The 23,136-nt window shown below is 36.1% G+C and overlaps 1 protein-coding gene across 2 annotated transcripts; it reads left to right on the top strand.

The window, feature by feature from the left end:
* The first annotated feature begins 1,111 nt into the window (after nucleotides 1-1,111).
* Nucleotides 1,112-19,951, top strand: MMADHC (metabolism of cobalamin associated D). 2 transcript variants are annotated; one of them, XM_057745523.1, is made up of 8 exons: nucleotides 1,112-1,203; nucleotides 1,707-1,766; nucleotides 5,116-5,260; nucleotides 10,448-10,665; nucleotides 13,186-13,291; nucleotides 13,907-14,037; nucleotides 18,463-18,549; nucleotides 19,426-19,951. In XM_057745523.1, exons 2-8 carry the CDS (start codon nucleotides 1,758-1,760, stop codon nucleotides 19,618-19,620), a joined length of 891 nt encoding a protein of 296 aa, XP_057601506.1. In that variant the 5' UTR covers nucleotides 1,112-1,203; nucleotides 1,707-1,757; the 3' UTR covers nucleotides 19,621-19,951. The 2 variants fall into 2 exon arrangements, with proteins under 2 accessions (XP_057601506.1, XP_057601507.1); XM_057745524.1 differs by lacking the exon at nucleotides 1,112-1,203 and having other exon boundaries at nucleotides 1,227-1,766.
* The last annotated feature ends 3,185 nt before the right edge of the window (nucleotides 19,952-23,136 follow it).

Here is a 23,136-nt window from a genome sequence, read left to right as displayed (position 1 = left end):
CTGACTATGATCTGGCCCCTGTCCAACTTGATCCCTTGATTATTTGTGGATCTCCCCAACTACCCATAGTGTTCTGGATTCTGTATCTCTGTCCACACTGCTTCCTTTGACTGAAACGTCCTCACCACTGTAATGTCTATTCTTGGCATCCAGGCAAACAACTACTCATCTCTCAAAGCACTGATCAAGCATCACCTCTGCTATGAAGTTATTTCTGACAGCCTCCTGCCATTTCCCTGATCACTGACTCCTCTTTTCTCCCACCTCTACCTGACAGATGATTTTCTATCCTGGCAAAGATGTATAATATATGGTTCCCAGTCTCGAAAAGCTTAGGATCATCATTCAACCAGAAATCTTGTTATATAACCTGGACAAGTAAGCCGATTTGAAGAAGAAATTATGAGGCATGAAAAAATAACGAATTGTAAGTAACTTCAACACTCAGCTCAGTGGTTTTCCTCAGAAGCCTCCCAAACCGTGAGCTGGGGGGGCACACACGGTGCTGTATGTGTTGGCTACATATTAACTGATTTAATCTTCACAAACTGTGAGTTGGCCAGTATTATTATTCCCGTTTTAGAAGTGAGAAAACTAAAAGAACAAAGAGACTAACTTGCCCAACATGACCCAACTAAAAATATCAGTATGAATAAAGCATGGACTTCAGTTAATTTTTTTAAAAAGTAACTGACAAATGAAAATCATATATTCTTTATAAATAAGTCGTGGGATATATATTTATTGAGTCTATTAAGGACCTTGTACAATGAGAAAAATGTAAGTGCTCTACTCTCAAAAACAGTGATTTCTCGAAAAATTTAAAAAAAAAACAAAAACTACGATACAAAAAACAGAAAACTGTACTTCCTGGGGGCAATAAGAAAGTCTTGGGGAGAGAGGAGGCTTTCAAATACCTGCGTTAATGAACAAAATTAAATAACTGCCTATACCCAGCTTTGGCGCCCTCGTCTCCAAACTCCTAGGTCTCCCGCACCTCACCTTATCTCCTCCCACGTCGTGGCCGCCTCCCGTGCGCGTGCGCATCATCGGCTCGACGATCCTTCCCATCGATGCGCCCGGGAGCAACTCCTTCAGTCTGGACACTGCTAGCGTCAGCGCTACCTGTTCTGCAGTTGCGCCGCCATTTTGAAGACGGGAAGAGTCTGGGTCTGGGACCGCTGGAGGCGGCGACGGTGACTGGTACGGATGGTTTCCGCCCGCGTTAGGCCCTGTAAATTCGCCCATCTTCGGGCTACAGCTCTCGGTGTTGCCCCTATTCCCACAGGGCCCCTGTCGCTGTTCCCACTTGTCCTGTCACTCTTGTCTTTAGGATCTTTTTCGCTTCCTTGTTCATCTCTGCCGGAACGTTTGCTTAGAGCTGTCGTCAGGCAGCGCTGACCGGTGTTAAAATAACTACTTCGAGCCTCAGGACTCCATCCCGATGGAAGACTCATTCCCCACCCGGATCTAGTCGGAGCTGTGTTCCGCGGACTCAAACCGAGCGGGCTGAGAGCTGCACGGCCTCCTCTCGGCAGCGATCTGTGCCCTGTGGGGGCGGGAGGCGAAATTTGGGGTCCGGGGAGAGCTTGGACTTTGGTCCTGTCGCGGTGGAGGGACACACAGTAGGTGATGGTGGATGTTACCCCAGTGATCTGTTGTTGAGCTTAATCCATCACCGCCTGTTTTGTTTTGTCCTTTCCCAGGAATAACTTTACAAAAGGGAAGATACTTTTCGTCTGCCCTTTCCGCCAGAAATGGCCAATGTGAGTAAATTAGTCCCTTAAGAAGAAGTATAGTAATAAAATAGTTTGGAAACTCGATGGAAATGGAGAGACGGGTTTAATTATAATGGTATTGGTGGCGTAATGTTTCTCATACTTAGTGTATCAGAAATGTCATGGGAAGCAAGGGGTGTGAAATTAGGTTGATACGCTTTGCAGGTAGTTTGAACACAAACATATTTCTCAATACTCGTCTGTTTACTTCTACAGATTTGTTTTTAGAAATAAATTCAGTGCCAGCATCTTTTCAGTGGTTTTGAAAGACGTTATTTCAGTAAATATTTAGAATTATTTTTAAGCCGTTTTCTATTTCTTTGATTAGGTAAACTGAAGGTTTTGTAGCAGTTTCAGTATAGGAAGTCACCTTCCAAATCCTACAAAATGAGAGCAAGAGATACTGTTCTCATAGACCAGAGATATTTATTCACTGTAACTGTTCAGTGATTATGCAAATGCATCCTGCTATAGGGAACACAAGACATATATTAAAACAAGTACAACACGAGTAGAAACTAATTTTAAAAGCTACACAAAGGTACAGTGCAGATTCAGAGCTTTGTGGAGAGGGAAAAGTAGGGGTTTGGATTCACTTAATCAGAGAAGCATTTGAGTTTTGAAAGATGGTTGGGATTTAGATAATCTGAGGTTGGGCAGAACAGGAGGTATGTTCAAAGATACACCCCCTTTCAAAAATCACAAAGTCATTTCTGTCTTCCTAAATGTAAGACATGTGAAAGAGATTAGTGGGAAATAAGGTTGAATTGTGGATTTGGGATCAAGTAATAGAGAGTCTTGAATGCCAAACTCAGTAATTTGGACTTTAAATTTTGGTGATTTAATTAGAACTGTGTTAGGAAGACTCATATGGCAACAGTTAGCCAGGATAGTATCCCTTAATTGAATACAATTTATTACATAATAGTCTAATGATGAGACAATAGGGCCAAGTTGTAAAAGTAAACATGTATCCCATGTTTTAAGGTGAATTTTTACCTCGCCATAATCATAGGAAGGGAATGTTGTAAAAGAAGCATGTGCTACTCTCAAAGGAAAGGTATTAGAGTAATATGCTAATATTTGACCTGGCTTTATTTTTATTTTGAATGAATAAATTAATTTATTAAGGTGAGTATTTTGAAAGATACTTTTATAAATCCTTTTATTGTTAGAAAGAAGTTTACATAAAATATTCAAATATATGTTTAAAAATTTGTGTTACTTTATATGTATTGTAAGTGCTGAATGGATGTTAGTAATGAAACATGCAGATATGTGTCTTCAACAATTTAGTTAGACATAGCATGGGTCAGAAATGTCTATGCTTCAGAGGCTAAACGGGTAAATTAAGAGGCCATGGTGGGGACTTGTGCCAGCTGACATATTCATTTCTGATATGAAGGGAGCAGCCTTATCTACAGTGATGTGTTGCCAGCTAATATCATTTGGGAATGTGAATCCAGTGCTACCAGATCTTTGGAGTTTTTAAGAACAGCTGAAAGTCTGGATCTTTTGTGTGAAGTATCACAATTGCTCGATATTGATATACAATTCAAGTTTCTTATACCACTGAGAATTACCATTTTTGTCTCTTTGAGCAGATTGGGTATAGACCCAAGGGAGGATGCTTAAATTTTCAGGTGGGCAGAATGCTCTGGAGACAGACCTTGCATTTTGGGGACATATAAAAGATGTTTATCCAGATCTTGTAGAGAAAGTTGGAATTTGTCAGGCCTAAGGGGAGAGGGAAAAGGGCATTTTAGCAGAAGAAATCTTGTGACAGTACAAAAGAAGGCAGGGAAATATGGGAAATGTTGGGTATGTGACTGAAGAGTGGAGTAAAAGAAGGGAGGATAAAATTAGTAAGAAATTATGTCAGAGAGATAGAAAGACCAGTAGGATGTATTCTTGTACTTAGCTCATGCAATTCAGAAGGAACACAGGGTTGGATTTCAGAATACTATGTGAAAGGGAAAAAGAATGATTCTAAAGTATCAAATGGCTAGACTATTTCAACATCCTGGTAACTAGTTTTCATACCACCTCTCTAGTTCCACTCCATTCTCTACACTGCCCTTAGTGGTACATTCCTTAAAACACCCTTTATTTTTATCAACTTACTCTATTCCCCTCTGCCTACAGGTTAAAATTCTGGTTTATTATCTTGATGTAACAGGCCCTTTCCTGTCTGTGTCAAATATAAAGCCTTTTATAGTTTCCCACAAGTTAACTTTCAGGCCTGTGTTTTACTGCACTACCTTATATCCACCTTCAGTGAACTTGTCACCCTTCTGAGTACATCATTTATGACTCCATACCTTTGTTTCTGAAAGTCACGCATTGAAATGCGCCTCTCCCCAGCAAATTTCTGTTTCTTCACAGCAAAGTATATCCTCCATGAAACTTTTTTCCTATGTCAAGGATCTCTTAATTGTTCAAATCTTTTAATAGCATTTCACAGATGATATGGTATTTTTTCATATGCTTTTTCCACTAATCTAAGAGTCAGGATTTACTTTTTTTAATATAAAAGGTCAGATGGCAAATATTTTAGGTTTTGTAGGCCATAGAGTCTCTGTGAAACTACTTAACTCTGCCATTATGACATGAAAGCAGCCATAGACAGTACAGACGTGAGTACGGCAGTGTTAGAATAAAACTTTATTCACCAAAGCAGACAGAAGTCTGTATTCAGCTATAGTTTGCCAACTCCTGCATTAAATTATTCTGACTCAAGTATTTTGATTAAAGTTTATGCATACAAGATGTTTACACATCTGTCCACTGTAACTGACCTTAGAGTCTAGGAAATTGAGCATAGGAAAATGTATCACAAAGGTGTGTGCTAAAATGGAGGAAAGTGGACATTGCCATAAAACCGAGAGGAAAGATGGCATGGGAGATAATTAGTACAATTTATCGCAGTAAAAGAAGAGTTAGAAAGTGAATAGGTTTTGTTTCTAGGAGAGGTTTTGAAAGTTCTTTATTTAGAGAATAGAAGAATCTTATTAGTTGTGCTACCTTTTTAGTGTTGTTGCTAAATAGGACAGTTTTTGGAGGTTGCCATTCTTTCTGTATGGCACTCTTGATTCTGGTCTTGTTGGGAAAGCCATATGTTTTTACCCAGAGTAACTTATTGCTTGTTCTTTAAATATTTGTGTTTATTTTTAAAATTATAAATATACATGTTGCTTTTCCTGTGGTAGGTGCTCAGTAATAGTAGAATAAACATTGGTTTTAAAAGATATATTGCAATGCAAGGATTTGCCAGAGGTTGTCTGTGTTAGTATAACATTTATATCCAGAATAATTTTGATTTTTGTGTCATTCTTAGGTGCTCTGTAACAGAGCCAGACTGGTTTCCTATCTCCCAGGATTTTGCTCTTTAGTTAAAAGGGTTGTCAATCCCAGAGCCTTTTCAACTGCAGGATCTTCAGGTTCTGATGAGTCTCATGTGGCCACTGCACCTCCAGATATCTGTAAGTAAAAGTTGTAATTGCTTTACTTATAATTGTTTCATAACATTTTGAGTTGTGTTTCCTGTAATATAGTAAGTCCCCTACATATGAACCTTCAAGTTGCGAACTTTCAAAGATGCAAACATGAGTTCACACATCCAGTCACATAAGTTAGTTCACTCATGTGCCTGGTGTACATTGTCATGTGCGTGCATCCTCTACAAGCGGTTGTGCTTTAGTGTACTTTACAGAATTTTATAGAGTACAGTAGTACAGTATCTTTATTTCAAGCCCACGATGTCCAGTAGCCAGCATAAAAGCAGTGGTGATGTAGCTGGTACTGCTAAGAAGCACCTAGCAATAACGATGGAAACAAAAGTGAAAATAATTGAGAGTGGAGGGAGATGAAAAGGTGGTAGATGTCACTCGTTCTTATAACATAAATCATTCAACCATTAGCATACTTCTAAAGAACAAGGACGAGATCATGCAACATGTGAAGTCTGCTGTGCTGATGATGTCGACAGTAATATGGAAGAAGCATGGAAAAGCGATGGGGGAGATGGAGAGACTTCTCAGCGTGTGGATGCAGGATCAGCATCAGCGTCGAGTCCCGCTGGACTTAATGCTGATTCAAGAGAAAGCTAAAAGCCTTTATGGAGACTTGAAGAAGAAACATGATGAAGAATCAGAGGGCACGTCTTTTAATTCCAGCCATGGCTGGTTTCATTGGTTCAAGGCTAGAACCAGCCTTCACAACGTAAAAGTAAGTGGCAAGGCAGTGAGTGAAGATAACGGTAGCTGCCTGGGAATTTCCTGAAACGCTTCGAGAAATTATTGATGAAGGCACATATTTACCCAAGCAGATTTTTGATGTGGATAAGACAGGACTGCCCTGAAAGAGGGTGCCAGACCAAAGTTACATCGGTAAGGCGGAAAAGTTGATGCCTGGCTATAAAGCAGCAAAGGATAGGCTAACTCTGTTGTTTGTGGCAGTGCTACCGGTGATAGGAAGCCAAAGCCTCTCTTAGTTTATCATTCAAAGAACTCAAGAGCCCTAAAAAACATAGCCAAGAGCTCTCTTCCTGTTGTGTGGAAGAGTAACCCCAAAGCCTGGGTTACACAGGTCATTTTCCAGGACTAGTTTTTCCACCACTTTATCCCAGACGTAGAGAAAAATAGCTTAGAGAAGGATATCCCATTCAGCATTCTTTTCTTGCTCAACAGTGCTCTGGGCCACTCCCCCATTCATGGACAACTTTCATCCCAACGTCGAAGTACTACATCTGCCACCGAATACTATGTCGCTCATCCAACCTATGGACCAGGGAGTTACAGCGACTTTCAAGAAATATTATTTACATCACAGTTTTTGTCAGGCAGTAAAGGCAAGTGACGAATCAGAAAACCTGGCGACAGTTTAGGAAGGACTATAACATCTACAAGGCCATAAAAAACATTGATTTGCTTGGCATGAGGTTATGGCCATCACCATGAATGGATTTGGAAGAACCTTTGCCTGCAGTTTGTTCACAATTTTCATGGATTTGAGAAGGTGGATGAGGAGTCCAAAGAGGTCTTCAGCAACTTAGTGACCCTCAGTGAGAAGCTGGAGCTTGATCCGCAAGAAGGTGACTTCATGGAACTCCTTGCTGTGCAGCATGAGGAACTTACTGATGAAGACCTGATGGAACTGGAGGCCCAGAGAAAGGACGAAGAGAGACAAGAGTAAGAAGTAACTGAAGAATCGAAGAGATTCACAACGCAGGAAATGGCAAGCGGATTTTCTTTATTTGAGGAGGCACTGTTAGTTTTGAGGCGCAGGACCCAAACATAGAACATGTAGTACACGAAGGTTGCTGCAGCCATTCAGAATGCAGTCCAGTACATGAGAGAAAAAGAGCTACTACCCAGACATCACTGAATCGTTTTCTCAAGGGGGTGGATAGAATTGAATCCAGCAAGGAACCAGAACCTGTGCCACAACATTAGACCTGAGTGAAATCGCAGCTTGCCCTCCATACCTGTTGCTGCCGATCCTTCAGGTTCACCATCTCCATCTCTCCCTCCTTCAGTCAGTAACTCTTCTTGCCTGTTCACTTGATGCTAGGCCCTGTATGCTGTACTATACTACTGTACTTTTCAAGGTACTATACTATAAGATTAAAAATGGTTGCTTTATTTTTTGTATTTGTTTTTTATGCATTATTTGTGTGAAAAGTATTATAAACCTATTAGAGTACAATACTATAATAGCTGATTGTGTTAGCTGGGTACCTGAGCTAACTTTGTTGGACTTGCGAACAAAAATTAGACTTAGGAACATGCTCTTGGAACAGAACTCGTTCTTACGTAAGGGACTTGACTGTATTTCTTCTTGAGGTTTTACTGATTTTTCTGAAGTTGAGTTTATCCCATTGAAAGTAAAATCAGAGCTCTGCCTAAATATTTATACCAGAAAGTTACAGTATTAAAAAAAAATGAATATTGGTTTCTAAAACTTACTTTCTTGAACTTTAGTTTTTTTCTATTGTCTTCAAACATACACAGTCCTCCCTGAAACAAATCTTCTTTTGATCCTACTAAACTATGTTACTAGTTGCAATTCTTTGCTGACTTTCTTAAATGTAGCTGTCAGTTTTTATCATAAGTGTTTATTAAATCAGTTTGCTTTTTCTTATCCATCTTGCACACCATCATATTAATCATTCTAAAATACTTTAAATCATGTCACTTCCTTCATAAGCCTCTATTACCTCCCACTGCTTTCAGTAGCAGTTCCTAAACTGTCCCCAAGCTGTAAATCATTGTTCAAGGTCTTAAAAAAAAATTTTTTTTAATTTCTGAGATTAGTTAAGATTGAGAAATGCTTTATGCCATAGTCCTATCTCAGAGGTTTATAATGCGCACTAAAATATTAACTTAGAAACTTTATCTAACGTGTTCTAAAGGGGTTGCCCACGGAATCCTTTTTTCATGCAACACACTACTTACAGTGGTGTGATGTAAGTTCACTTGGGCATGCAGAGCCTCCCCTGGTTTTCTTGCTCCCGTTTTCTAACTCCATCTCGGATTACTCCTCATCATGATCCGAAGGCTAAACATGTATCTATCATAAATGAAAAATTTGTCACTCAGAATATGTAAAGGATTTGTATTGTGAACTCTCCCTATCCATGGGTTCTGCATCCTCAGATTCAGCCAACCAAGGGATTGAAAGTATTTGTGGGAAAAAAATTCCAGAAAGTTGTGAAAAGCAAAACTTGAATTTGCCACACACCAGCAACTATCTACATATCATTTACATGTATTCAATATTGTAGGTAATCTAGAGATGATTTAAAGTATACAGGAGGATGTACATATGTATATGCTTGTACAGTTGACTCTTGAGCAACATGGTTTTGAGCTGCGCAGGTCCACTTTATACAAAGATTTTTTTCAATAGTAAATGACTACAGTACTACACAATTCTCAGTTCGTTGAATCTGAGGATGTGGAACTGATTATACAGAGAACTGACTATAAATTATACTCGGATTTTCGACTGCATGCAGAGTTTGAACAGCTAACCCCGGAGTTCAAGGGTCAACTGAACTATGCCCTTTTATATAAGGGACTTTAGCATATGCAGATTTTGGTGGGAGTCCAGGAAGCAATCCCCTGTGAATACCTAGGGACAACTATATAAAGAATTTTTGTAGATCCATAGGAAAAAAGACAACCCAGTAGAAAACCAAACAAAAAATTTCAAAAATGGATTTAAACAGGCTGTTTCTGTAAGAGAAAGCCTAAATGACCAGTAAACATTTGAAAATATGCTCAAATCCACTATTAATATGGGATATTTATTTGAAGAAACAGATGTGAATAATCTATAAAACCCAATGTTGTTCAAAATAGCTAGTAAGTTTTAGTTTGCGAGCTGACTCCAGCAATCATTAGTGGCTGTCTGGAGCCTCCTTGATGTGATCTGCAGACCAGCATGGCGTGGCGTGGCATAACATCCGTGTCACCTGGGACTTCTTAGAAATGAGGAATTTTGAGCCCCACTGCAGACCTAGTCAATCAGAATCTGCATTTGGAGCAGATCTCAGATGATTCTTAAGTAATTAAAAGTTTCAGACACACTGGGCTAGAGTGTTTGGGTTGAGAATTATGTGACAGTGTCTGAGTTCACAGGGAAAAGTTCCATGATTGATGGGTGATGTGTGGCATAGGTGTGGAAGAGGGTTATGGTATCCCATGGGACAGCCACATCGACTTGGCTGTTTTTAGTCATTCAGTTCTGGCAGAGTATTTATAAATATTTTTATTGCCAACTAAAGTGTGCAGCAGTCGTCCCTTCCTTTCTCTAAACAAAATTCCTACTCTGAGTATTTCTTCGTTTGATTTTCTAATTTATTCTTTTCTGAACCTTTTTGAATTTTTTACATTAGGATTTTTTTAAGTCTCACAGGAATAAAGTAATGTGGTTTATTCTTCTGTAGATATTTAATCCATATTAACTCATGTGGCTGGTAAACAGGGCATTATGTCACATTGTTTCATACAAGATTTTTTTCCAGTCTATTAATGTTTTGTGCCACCAAGTAACAGCAGTTGAATGCCCCTCCCCAAGGGTAGCCACTATTAAGTCTGCTGTCTTTCCTTTCAGATTTTTTTTTCTGTACTTAAAAACATAAGTATAAGGATGAAAAATAGATGTCATAGATGCTGTTCTTTGACTTAGCTTTTTCTTTTAATGTAGTATGTCCTGGACTTTGTTCACTATCAGTAAAGATTTACCATATTCTTTTTAATGACTGTCAAGAATTACATAGTATGGGAGTTCCCTAGTGGCCTGGTGGTTAGGATTCTGGGCTTTCATTGCCATGGCCCAGGTTCGGTCTCTCATCGGGGAACTGAGATCCCACAAGCCACGCAGCATGGCCCCCTCCCCCCCCCCCCAAAAAAAGAATTACATAGTATGGTTTACATATTGAGTTCTTTCCCTAATAATGGAATTACCTATGAGCTGGCAACTGGTTGCTTTGATTAGTGTTTTAGAAATAACATGAAACTAATTTATATTCACCCAGGAAAGCAAACTTCAAAACAACCATCGGTTAGGTAAAAAATACCTAACTGGAAGAAGACCGTTCTTTCAGTCTACCAATGCAGTTAACTAGTAGGGAGAAAATGATTCATTTTGTTGTTCCTTTTCAGGCTCTCGAACAGTTTGGCCTGATGAAACTATGGGACCATTTGGACCTCAAGATCAGAGATTCCAGCTTCCTGGGAACATAGGTTTTGATTGTCACCTCAGTGGGACCGCATCACAGAAGAAAAGCCAGATTCATAAAACTTTACCTGATGTCCTAGCAGAACCTTTATCAAGTGAAAGACACGAGTTTGTTATGGCACAATATGTGAATGAATTTCAGGTAAGTTGTTAATACCATTTATTCTATTTTTTCTGATTATTAATGCTATATTAATTTCTGATAACTGAGCATATTACTTTCATTGAAAAAGTAAAAAAAAAAGAAAAAATCTATTTAAATCCAGTAGCTACAGAAACAACATATATAGCTTTTGAAAGCTTGGCATTGTCCTATACATAGTGTTTGCTATATAATTTTTTTCACTTAATTTTACATTGCAGTCTCTTTTCAGTAATTAAATAATTCTTCAAAAAAATTTTTAATACATATTTATTTCAAGTATAAATAATTTTATCACTGAAAGTTTATATTCCCTGTTTTTCACTTTTGTAAATGGTAATTATAATTTATATATGGACCAAATTCCAACTAGTTTTATATTCCTCTAGCCATTTAAAAGCTTCAGAAAATTTTGAGATCTTCAGATACAGTAAACTGAAAGGAGGATTTTTTAAATAGGTTTTGTAAAAACAATTCCTGAGGGTTTTTTTATGAGTTTTTTAAACTGGTATTTCATATGAATTTTTTAAATGAGTTTTAAAACTAATATTGCATCATTGCTTGCTCACATGGAAAGTTATGTACATTTCAGAGTTTCTTTGAAACCCCTGACCCTTATCATTTTTCATATTTCTACATAGTTTCAGGTTGAGATTTTGATCAAAGCCATATTATTAAAAGCAACAACCACTCACAATTATGGGTTATATCAGATAACACTGGGACGCAGTTGACCTCCTCTGACTTTATCTTAGATAATTCCTTCTCAGTCTTCTTTGCTTCTCCTCTGTCTACCAATTAAATGATATTTCCCAAATGTCTCTGTTCTTTATTTTCTCATTTGACTTGCTCCCTGGTCACTTAAGTCCTTGACTTTCTCCACAGGCTATGTTTTCATATTTCCTAGCTTATTGTTTCTGCTTCTGACATTTCTGGTTCTGTATTACTATCTGCCTGCCAAATATCTTTATCTGGATGTCTCAGAAGTCCCAAGATTTTACATGTCTAGTACTGAATTAGTCCTTTTTTCTCTCAAAACTTGTCCTTATTGCCATGTCGTCAGTAGTATAAATGACTTAGTCATCCTCCCACTGTCCCAAAAATAAAATTATAGTGCCAACCTTGACTCCTCTTTTCATCATACCCCCCAATAAATAGTGACAGAATTACATTGCTTTTATCTCTGCAAGTAGCTCTTAAGTTATTTGTGTCCCTTTAATTCTCACTAATGCTGCCAAAGTTCAAGGCCTCCTCATCTTACCTCAGTTTTTAGAGGCATTATAGTAGGATAGACCTTGAGAAAGTTACTTCGCCTTTCTGAGCCTCTGTGTCTTACATTACATATAATGTAAAATGAGGATAATAATAATCCCTGGCCTGCAAAGTTCCTGTGAGGATTAAATGTGCAAATGTATGGAAAGTACTTATTACACTTAAGTGATCAATAAATGTTGGCTGTTACTGGTCTATCACCTGCTCCTCCTCATTACCATACATCTTCCACAGTAATACTGTCGTTAGCTTTTTATATCTGATCTTGATATTCTTCATTGCTTTTAAACTAAAGTCACAATTTCATAATGTGGCTTAAATGGCTTTACACAATTTTGATCCCTTATCTTTCTCACCTTACCTCCCACTACTTCTTACCCGCTCTGTAGTCCAATCACAGTATACTTTTTTTTTTTTTTAAATTACACCATTCTCTTTGACCATTGCTTGCCTTTGCACTGTTATTATCTCTTGCTGGACTGTTTTTTACCTCCTAAACTCTTCACCTGTATTCTGTTTATTCTTTGTCTGTCAGACACACATGTTACTTAGCATGTAACTCACATGTGATTTCAACCTTTTCCTGATTTCTCCCAGCAAAGCAAGTTTCTTTCCCCATCTATACCTCCAGAAGACTTCCTTCGTAACTCTATAGCACTTTTCAGATGGATTGCATTTATTCGTTCATGCTATTTTTTTTCTACTAACTCTTATATACCTAAGAGTAAAGACTGGATCTTTTACCGTTGCAGTAGCTGATCCTGTTATAATGTTTGATGTATAGTAGGCACCCAGTAAATTTTAGTTGAATAAAAGCCTCTAAGCTCTTTGTGTTGGAGAGGCTATATATTTAATCATGTTGCTTTGTAAGTTAGTGTTCTTCTCCCCATTTTGCAGATTACAGAACAAAAGAAAGGATAATTAGATATAAGAAAATATTAGAAGAGGTAACATTGTAAGACACAATCATGGCATTTTAGTTAGTTTTTTAGCCGACTTCTATTCATATTAAGTCTTAGAATATCAGTATACTTATATGTTCATTTATTTCAATTCAACATTTTTTTAAAATTTTCAAATATTACATTCATCATAGAGAAGAGTTTGAATATGTAAGAAAACACTATTACCCCATCACCAGCTAAATTATGATTGAAAAAAACTTTCTAGGGAAAACAGGTTTATAACAGGCAAGATATTTTATTTGAACTGCAGATTTTGTTTACTTATATTTCTTATTCCCCTTAGGGTAATGATGCACCTGCTGAGCAAGAAATTAACAGTGCGGAAACTTACTTTGAAAGTGCCAAAGTAGAGTGTGCAATCCAAACATGTCCAGAGTTGCTGCGAAGAGGTGTGTTGTACTTTATTCATTTTTATACTTGAGTGTGTTAGATAATGTCACTAATTTTTTGATGTGTTAAATAATGTACTCCATAGGCATTGTTAATGCTTTGTATTTTAACATGTAATGTTTACTATTTTAACATGTCTGACTGGTAATGATGGTTGCCTGGCCAAAATAAAGGCTTTCAAATATCCCCTGACATCTGACCTCATGCTGCCGTTAGATAGGAATAGTAGAATTTTTAATACTTTTTTCCTAAATCTTTCCCTAAGGTCATCCCCCTCCTGGGTGATTGTTACGGCTATAATTTCATGAGCTGATACGTTAATACTATTGAGAAAAATCTTAACAGTAAACTTTTTTTTAATTACAAGACCAACAACATGTAACTCAACTTACTCTTCAGAAGTGTTGGCAATATATTTTCATTCATCCAAAACGAGCAGAAGTAAACCAGAATTAAATTCATTTCATCCTTTTCAAAAATAATATGCATTTATGATTCTAACTTGGTACCATAATAATTTAACTTAATCATCATTTTTCTAAAGTATCTTATGCACTGTAATCTTTTTTAAAAAAAATTTTTTTCCTGGAGTTTTATTCTTATTTCATTTATAGATTTTGAATCACTGTTTCCAGAAGTAGCCACCAACAAACTAATGATTCTGACTGTAACACAGAAAACTAAGAATGATATGACTGTGTGGAGCGAGGAGGTAGAAAATGAAAGAGAAATGCTCCTAGAAAAGGTAATTCTTTCAAATGCTGACAATGTAATTTTATGATCTTATTTAAATACCAATGAACCAGTGTTTTTAAATGATGGCTATTTTTTCTAGCATTTATTAATTCTCTGCTAATATATTTCAGTACTAAAAAACTTTCATATTTTCTGAGAAAAAAAATGCCACAATTTTTTTTTTCTTAGTATCTTTGAAAAATTTTGATTCTGTCCAGTATTTCCTCAGTTTTTTTTAATTTATCTCTGTTTTAGGAAATTTAGAAATACAGTAAACAATAAAAATGTAAAATTAACTCTTCATACCCATCTTTCTCTCCTTCTCTCTGATCCTTTTCTCTCCCTCCATGTCTCTGTCTTTCTCTTTCTCTGTCTCCCTCAAGCATGTCAAGTAAAAAGTGAAAATTACCTCAGCCTTCTTAAAGGAGTAAACAATAACAGTGTACAGTACAATAATATAATATATACCCACATTTTTTTCCCATCCTTTGCTTTTAACTTAGAAGATATGTTTTGACACCTTTCCATCACATTACACATAGTTTATATTTCATTCTTTGTAAAATCTGCATAATATTACATTGCATGGGCAAACCATAAATTTTTTTAATTATTTAAAAAATTATTTAGTCATTTATAAGTTGAAAATCAAACTTTTCCTGTTACAGGCAGTAAATATATTTATATGTATATTTTTATGCACATACTTATATATACCTAAATAGGGAATTGCTGAATGAAGGGGTATATTCATTTTAAGTTTTGATAGATACTGCCAATTTTCCCACCAAAAAGACTGTCCTAGTATAGGTGCTGTCACCCTTACCCTGGATATTAACATTGCTTTTCATTTTTATCAACCTGAGAAATGGTAAGTGGTAACTTAAAGTCTTATAATTAAAAAGCATATAATTATTTATCTGAGAGTTTGATGGTGGGTTATTATCAATTTCTTTGTGTACAAGATAGAAAGGCATATTCTTTTCCCTGTATGACAGGTTAGGATTAGCTCAGTTGGACACCTTAGCTAACTATAGTTGAAAAAATTCTCTTTGTTAATTTACATGCAGGATAATATTTGGAATTATTTTATATTTTCTTTAGGGTTGGATGTGTGGTTCTCTTCATTCATAAAAATATTATTTACATACTCAACAGTATTTTATGGTAATGACTTCACACTTAAATGTCCCATATAGAGCTTTGCTAATAAATTCCATATGCTAGTTAACAAGTTAGGCATAAGACATTGTCTCTGATTTTTAAAAGATCTGAATTTGGAGAGTTGAAATTTCAATACATAATAACTCAGTAAACATTTATATTTATATATTAAGACAATGATTAGTAAATGTATACTTATCTTCACTATCATCTAGATGCTAGAGAGTTTGCTCTCACATGTGCATTGCATTAGTTAAGTCCTACTTTTGGATCTGTTCAAGATTCTGAGCCTCATTTGATACTGACCCCAGTACAGATGTAAGTTGGTTTTCTGTAACCAATTTCCAGGTTTTGAAATGGCAACATGCTAAAGCTTTTCTTTTTTTTTTGGCTGCATTGTGTCTTTGTTGCTGCGCAATGGCTTTCTCTAGTTATGGCAAGCGGGGGCTACTCTTCGTTGTGCTGTGCAGGGTTCTCATTGTGGTGGCTTCTCTTGTTGCAGAGCACGGGCTCTAGGCACGCACGCTTCAGTAGTTGCAGTACGAGGGCTCAATAGTTGTGGCTCTAGGACTCTAGAGCACAGGATCAGTAGTTGTGGCTCATGGGCTGTAGTAGGGCTTAGTTGCTCCGAGGCATGTGGGATGTTCCCAAACCAGGGATCAGACCCGTGTCCCCTGTGTTAGCAGGTGGATTCAAACATATTTTTCTGTTTTAGATGTTAGTGGTTATTTGAGAACCACACATAGCTTACTGTCCAAGTAGATATTTTATGTTTTGTGGTTTAAATCTGTTGTAGGTTTTTCCATCAGATGTCCATGGTTGCTTTGGTGAGCAGAAATCTTTAAGATAAATATTTAAACTGGTTCTTTTTGTGATCTTTTGGGATTCTTTTAGTTAACCTTTGCAAATGTTTAAATGCATTGTTTTGTTCACCTTGAGTTTTTGTGTATGGCACATTTTGCATTAAATACATAATTCTAATGACTTTTCTAGACCATATTCAGTTTCCCTATTTTTAAGAATTACAAGGATTAGTGAAATACAGCAATAAGTGTAAGTATTAAGTATGAAGCTAACCTAAAGAGTATAGTATTATCTAAATGTTTTTCATAGTTTATAAAAAAAGAAGTACAGGCATAGCTTGGAGATATTGCAGGTTCTGTTCCAGACCACCATAATAAAGCAAATATCACAATAAAGTGAGTCACATGGGTTTTTTTGGTTTCCAAGTGCATATAAAAGTTATGTTTATACTATACTGTAGTCTGTTAAGTGTGTAATAGCATTATGTCTAAAAAAAGTACATACTGTAATTTAAAAATCCTTTATTCTAGAAAATGCTAACCATCATCTGAGCATTATGTGAGTCATAGCAGTAAAACATCAATAAAGATCAGACTACAGATCATCATAACAAATATAGTAATAGATGAAAAAGTGTGAAATATTGAGGGAATTACCAAAATGTGACACAGAGATATGATGCTATTGGGAAAATGCTATTGGGAAAATGTTGCCAATAGACTTCCTGGACACAGGATGGCCACAAATCTTCAATTTGTAACAAACACATTATCTGCGAAGTGCAATAAAGTAAGCCCAAAAAATGAGATATGCTTGTATTTGGAGAAAATAGGTTAGTTTAAGTTGTATATCTCCATAGTAGGGATCAGCAGACTTTTCCTGTAAAGAGCCAGATGGTAAATTTCTAGGTTTTGTAGATGATAGGTTCTCAACTACTCAGTTCTTCTCCTGTATTGTTAAAGAAACAATAAATGATATATAAATGAACAGGCATGGCTATGTTCCAGCAAAACTATATTTACAAAAACAGGCAGCCAGCTAGGTTTAGCCCTCAGACTATCACTTCCTAACCCCTTATTTAGAATGTGACCTGTATGCCTAAGGCTTGGACTTTTGAGCATCTCAGCTGAATGCCAGAGGTGCTCAGTGAGGTCTCATCACTCTGGGTGGACCAGAAATTCATTTTACCCAGCACTGCATACCCCCTGATATCACCATCACCTCTCAGCCTCACAGCTGGCACTCTCTGCTAGACCTTGAGGAATCTCACCTTCTGTCTGCACAGCTCAGCCCTTGGCTACTGAACCAGGACAGGTTGTTCTGCAGACTGCTTGGAAACCCCATTTGTGCATATCCCTCTTCTCTAATACCTACCCCAGAAATTCCAGGTGCTTCAACAGTTCAGAACTTTTGGTTTCTGCCTCCTCAGCTGACTGACACTGTCACTTTGCTTGGGCTCCACTTCCTTGCCCTGCAACAAGAGAGTGTCTCCAGACAAAAGCCTGAAGCATATATGGGGATCACCTTATTTGTTTCCCTTCTCTCAGAGACTACAGTTTTTGTCTGCCTATTATTCAGTGTCTAAAAACAGTTGCCTCTTATATTTTGGTCAGTTTTATATTCTTCAGCTGGTGGCAGATTTGATAACTGTTACTTTGTTATGGCTGTAAGTAGAACTGTGCCCTTGTCTTTAAACACTTGTGGTCTGGTTTTTTGTTTTTTGTTTTTGTTTTTTTGACATTCTAATCTGATTCTAATATTTGTTGCTAGTCTTTTTCATTGCATAGACTTTTGATAAAGCTAATAAAGACATCATAGGAATTAGGATGGTAAGACCAGGATTTTGAATAGGTAATACATGCATGTGGTCTGTAATATTTACACACTATACAGAAAATAGAGGTGTATAGTGAAAAGTAAGTATGCTGTCCAGCCCTGTACCCAGTCTATCCATTTATCTTACTACTTTCATGTGCCTTTTCAGAAATATTTCATGACTATGTGAGTGGGTAGATTTGTTTTTGAAGGACACACAAATAAGTACATGTTTCTTTCATTCAAATTAATGAATGGTCCAGATTTTTTCATTATGAGTATTTTATTTTCCCTTTCTTATTTCTAATATCTCCATAATGATACAAAATAGCTACTGTAGGTTATAATCCATGACAGATTTGGGAGTTAATAGCACAGAAGTGATTAGAAATAGTTCCTAAAATAGAAAATAATTTAGAAGAAAAAATGTACCATTTAGGCTTTTAGAAGAAATTAAAGTACCATATGATCTTTTGGACTGGTGAAAATAGTCTTAGGACTTTACAGTGTTAATTTACCTTTAGTTTTAATTTTTTATTAATCTTGTATTCTCTATCTGAAGCAAAAGATTTATTTTAAAAATTTATTGAAAAATAAAACACTCTGTATTGTTGCTGTTTTGAGCATATTCTTTGTGTCTTTTTCTATGCAGTTCATCAGTGGTGCTAAGGAAATTTGCTACGCCCTTCGAGCTGAAGGCTATTGGGCTGATTTTATTGACCCATCATCTGGTTTAGCAGTGAGTAATTAAATATGTTTTGAAAGCAAGATTATATAATTTGAAGTAGGAATTATTTTTATTGTAAAATTGTTTATAATTATAACCTTGGTAAAAATAGATCATTTAAGACTTTTTAAAAATCTCACAGTTTTATGTAAAGAAGTACCAAGAGTCAGTTGAATTCACAACTTTGAGGACTGCTGTCACTCATAGTTGAGCGTCTCCATCACTTAAAAATTTTTTTTATTAAAAATAACTTTTAAATGTATTATTTTCCATCCTCACTAATAAATATTTGAGTTACATTCAATTAGTGTGTTTACGGTTCACACACTAATATGGTAAAGGAATATTTAGAAAAGTAACTTTCTGGAAATTAACATTTATAAAGCTATACTTTAAAGAAAATAACTGAACCATTTTTGTGGTCACATTTTAAATTCTGTGTATATCTTTCAGCTACAAATAGTGATAATTTTTTTTAATCTTCAGATAGGAATATATACTGTTTCTTCTCAAAGTCAAGACTTAGTGACTACTAGAAATGAAAAACTTACTCTGAGCTGTAGTTTTCTTATCTTAAAAGTTACAAAGGTGAACCATAGATGATTGCCTAAAGCTTATTTCATCTCTAAAGGTCATATAATGTTATGCATTTGGTTCTAAATAACATGCATCTGCTAGATCGTTCATTTCCCATTTCCAGAATGCACAGGTATTGAGGGCAGAGGAGTTATTAGGACAGTTAGGTGTTCCATGTGACCTTTTTATTTTTTTTTGATTTTTTTAAATATTTGGAGTATTTATATCGATCTGTGTTCGTTTGCATAAAAATTATTACTCCATTATCTTTCTTGCTAATGAAAACATGACTTCATTTTTTATTTTCTTCAGTTTTTTGGACCATATACAAACAACACTCTTTTTGAAACAGACGAACGCTATCGACATCTAGGATTCTCTGTTGATGATCTTGGCTGCTGTAAAGTGATTCGTCACAGTCTCTGGGGTACCCATGTGGTTGTAGGAAGTATCTTCACTAATGCAACACCAGACAGCCATATTATGAAGAAATTAAGTGGAAACTAGCACTAATGTCAACTTAATTTGCTCTGCTATTTGTAACATTTGGGATGATCTATAAACATTGTCAAAGGCTTCAGTTTTTAAAAATGACTTCCTTGTAGGTATTTATTTCAAAATTTATGAATTTACAATATTGGCAAGTGGTTTGGGATTTTTAAATTTCAAATGTTCATTCATAGTATCATTAAATACATCTTGAGCACATCCACATTGTACAGAATGTGGTAATTAACACGTAACCAGGGTATGATCTCATATTGTTATTTCTCCCCTGAATTGGAAAAACCTGTTTTAAATATTTTTCTCCAAAAATAAATCATACATTTGGTTATGATGATGTGTTTTTTCATTGCAGTGTTTCTAAAATATAGTTCTTAAAGATTCCTAAGAAACTACAGTATTAATCCTAAAGTTTTCTGGTTTTGTTTTTAATAAATGCAGTTAAGAAATCTGGATTCAGTGTAGATTTAACTTTTTTTAATTTTATTTTTTCTGTATTACTTGTCAGATGTCCTGGTACTAGTCTGAGTATTACTTTGAAATAATGTATGTGCAGGAAAAGAAGAATAAGGATAAAACTACAACTTTGCATATAAATGAATATGAATCTCATCTTTATACATACTAAAAAATAGTTCTTAACTCCTTTGTTGAGACGGATAAATGTAGTTTATTCTCAGACAGAGCTATACCTCAGCTGCTAAGTCAGATTAGCAATAGATAGAAACTGCAGTAGTTTACAGAAATGTCTCATGTGGGACAGTTGTTTTTACAGCATTCTAAACTCAGGAAGAATAATCTTTGATTTGTTTTTTGTCAGTTGGAATATAGATAAATCTCAGGAAAACAAGTAACTTCTACCAAATGAATGAATTGAAATGGATTTTTCTGTATTTTTTAAATTAAATGCCTGTTTTTTAAATGAGCACATGAAGATGACCAGCTTTTTAATTTAGTTTACGACTTCATTTAAAACTCTTTGCTTATTTAACATGTAGCTTGATAATGTGTTGCTTATGATACAAAGAATAAGAGCTACAGTGTTTTCATTCATTATGAAAAAGATGAAATCGTGATTCCCATAGCATTTTGAAAAAAAATGTTTTTAAGTATGTATGCTCAATAAATTTTTATCTGTGTAAAGAGCACCCAGATCAGGACAGAACATTACTGGTACCTCAGAGGCTCATCTTGCTCCCTTTCAGGCACTTCCTTCCCTTCCTTGGCCCTCCCACAAGCCACCACCATCCTGAATTCCTACCGTATAAATTGTTTTTGTGTGTTTTGATGCTTTATATATATGAAGTCATATATATTAGATTCACTCTGGCTTCTTTCACTCAGCAATGTGAGATTCACCCTTACTGTGCATAATGACAGATTGCCTGTTTGCATAGCATTTGCCTTCTCGGTGAATTGGGACAGTTTTGCTCCTCAGGAATTTGGCAATGTGCAGATATTTTTTGATTGTTACAGCTTGTGGTGGAGGAGTGCTATGGGCATCTAGTAGTTACAGGCCAGAGATGCTACTAAACATCCTACAATGCAAAGGACAGCGCCCACAAAAAAAGAATTATTTGCACCACTCGTTTCTAGCATGCATATTGCTTATTCAGGCGTTTGCTACCTTGCACCATTCTTTGAGCCATGTTCCTTGAAATTTCACCATTTGCTTTAACAATTCTGAAGTGCCATCTGCTGGTTGGAAAGGATACTTCCTCCCCATCGGTGGTCATGGCTATGTATTGTATTATGTGAGGGTTAAGGTACACAGTGATGGGGCTCCTTCTCTCATCTTACTTTCAAACAGGATTTGCAGAAACAAAAAGTATGAGAAGCAGTAACTGCCAGTTAAAATGTTTTATCCTTGAAATGTTATGGCCAGATTTAGGTTTGGGATATATAATCCAAGGGATGGATTCTTACTAATAGTAGTAGAAAATAGTTAACTATTATGTACTGCAGTAAGGAAACATTGCAGGTATCAGTTTCATCATATTCATTTGATTAGGACCCCATAAAGAAAGAATTGGTAAAATTATTTTCTTAAACATAAATTTGCTACCTTTTAAAGTAAAGCTGAGCCATTGAAATTGATTTTAGACCTAGCACTGAAAAATATATTCTTGTTGTAAAATTTGTATTTTGACAAGAACTTAGGAATTCTTGTATAGAAGGTAAATGCTAGAAAGGATCTTTCAGATCATCTGACCCACCTCCCTCCTTTTATAATAGAGAAAAATGGGAAACAGAAACGTGCATCAGGTCACACAACTAGTTGTAAGACCTAGTGCTGGAACTTGGCTGTGATTTATATACAGAGAGAGAGAAAAAGACTCTTCATAGTCATTATCAAGAAGTTTATTAAGTAAAAAAAAAACTTTATTAAGTGATTAAAAATATCAAAGAGTTGCAGAATTTAACTTTCAGGTTAACTAATAATGCTGCCACATTTCATAGATAAACTTCTGAGTTCATTCCATTGAACTGTACATGCTCTGAATTTCTTTGAAAATTTACTGAAATGTATCTAAAAATTCAGTTATAGATCCTACACTTCTCACAGTAGTTCTCTGACTTCAAATTTAAAACATTTCTTTCTTGGGCTTCTGACACTTGTAACATCAGTATAATCCTTACATTTGAACAAAATTCTGCTTTTAGTTCCTGCTGTATTTCCTATTCTTATGACTGGTTCTCTTGTTGCTCCAAAGCAGAATTTACCTACCTCAGCACTATTGACATTTTGAACCAGATAGTTCTTTGTTCTGGGAGACGTCACGTGCATTTACAGGATGTTGAGCAGCATCCCTGGCCTCCGTCCTCTAAGTGCAGCAGCCCCTGATCATGACAAAAAAATATCTCCAAAAGTTGCTGAATTTCCCCTGGAGAGCCAAATGTTTATCTGAAAGAAATTTAACCAGGTGTCCTGTATTTTATCTGACAGTATCCTGTCCCCAGTTGAGAACCACTGATTGAATGTACCTTCTTACTCAGCAGTGCTCAACTTCAGCTGTACGTTTGAATCAAGTGGGCATGCATTTAAACATATTGATGATTTGGCTCCCACACTCACAGATTGTTTTATTAGTGTGAAGAGGCTTGGGCATCATTATTTTTTAAAAGTTTCCCAGATGATTCAGATGTACAGTCAGGATAAAAACCATTAGTCTGTTTTGAAACTCAGTAATAGAGATTAAAGGCATCTAAAGAAATAAGAGCAGGATAGGATCGTGGATTTAACACATTAAGGAGATATAAGAAACAAAAATGAAGTCTTTAATGTTCTGCATTAAGAGTGACCTAATCGGGCTCAAATAAACTCATGGGTTCTTCCTCTACGAAGCCTTTCCTAACTGCTCCATCCCTCACTGATCTTTCTTTTCCCTTCATTGTGTAGCGCTTGGTTTACATCACACCAGTTTGCACTTGCTGCTTGTACACAGTTCTTTTGTAATTTCTGTTGTCTTTGTTCCTCCTTTGCCTAGAAAGTAGTCATCCAATTCCCTGATAAGCACC

Source organism: Hippopotamus amphibius, chromosome 8, assembly GCF_030028045.1.
Source record: "Hippopotamus amphibius kiboko isolate mHipAmp2 chromosome 8, mHipAmp2.hap2, whole genome shotgun sequence".
NCBI lineage: Eukaryota > Metazoa > Chordata > Mammalia > Artiodactyla > Hippopotamidae > Hippopotamus > Hippopotamus amphibius.
The sequence above is the reverse complement of the archived record's forward strand: the minus strand, read 5'-3'. Positions and strand labels throughout refer to the sequence as shown.

What these genes read in the sequence shown, in the direction of transcription:
- MMADHC (XM_057745523.1), top strand. An exon ending in AATATGTGAATGAATTTCAG is followed by an intron (nt 10,666 to 13,185) that starts GTAAGTTGTTAA and finishes TATTCCCCTTAG; the next exon opens with GGTAATGATGCACCTGCTGA. An exon ending in GAGAAATGCTCCTAGAAAAG is followed by an intron (nt 14,038 to 18,462) that starts GTAATTCTTTCA and finishes TTTTCTATGCAG; the next exon opens with TTCATCAGTGGTGCTAAGGA.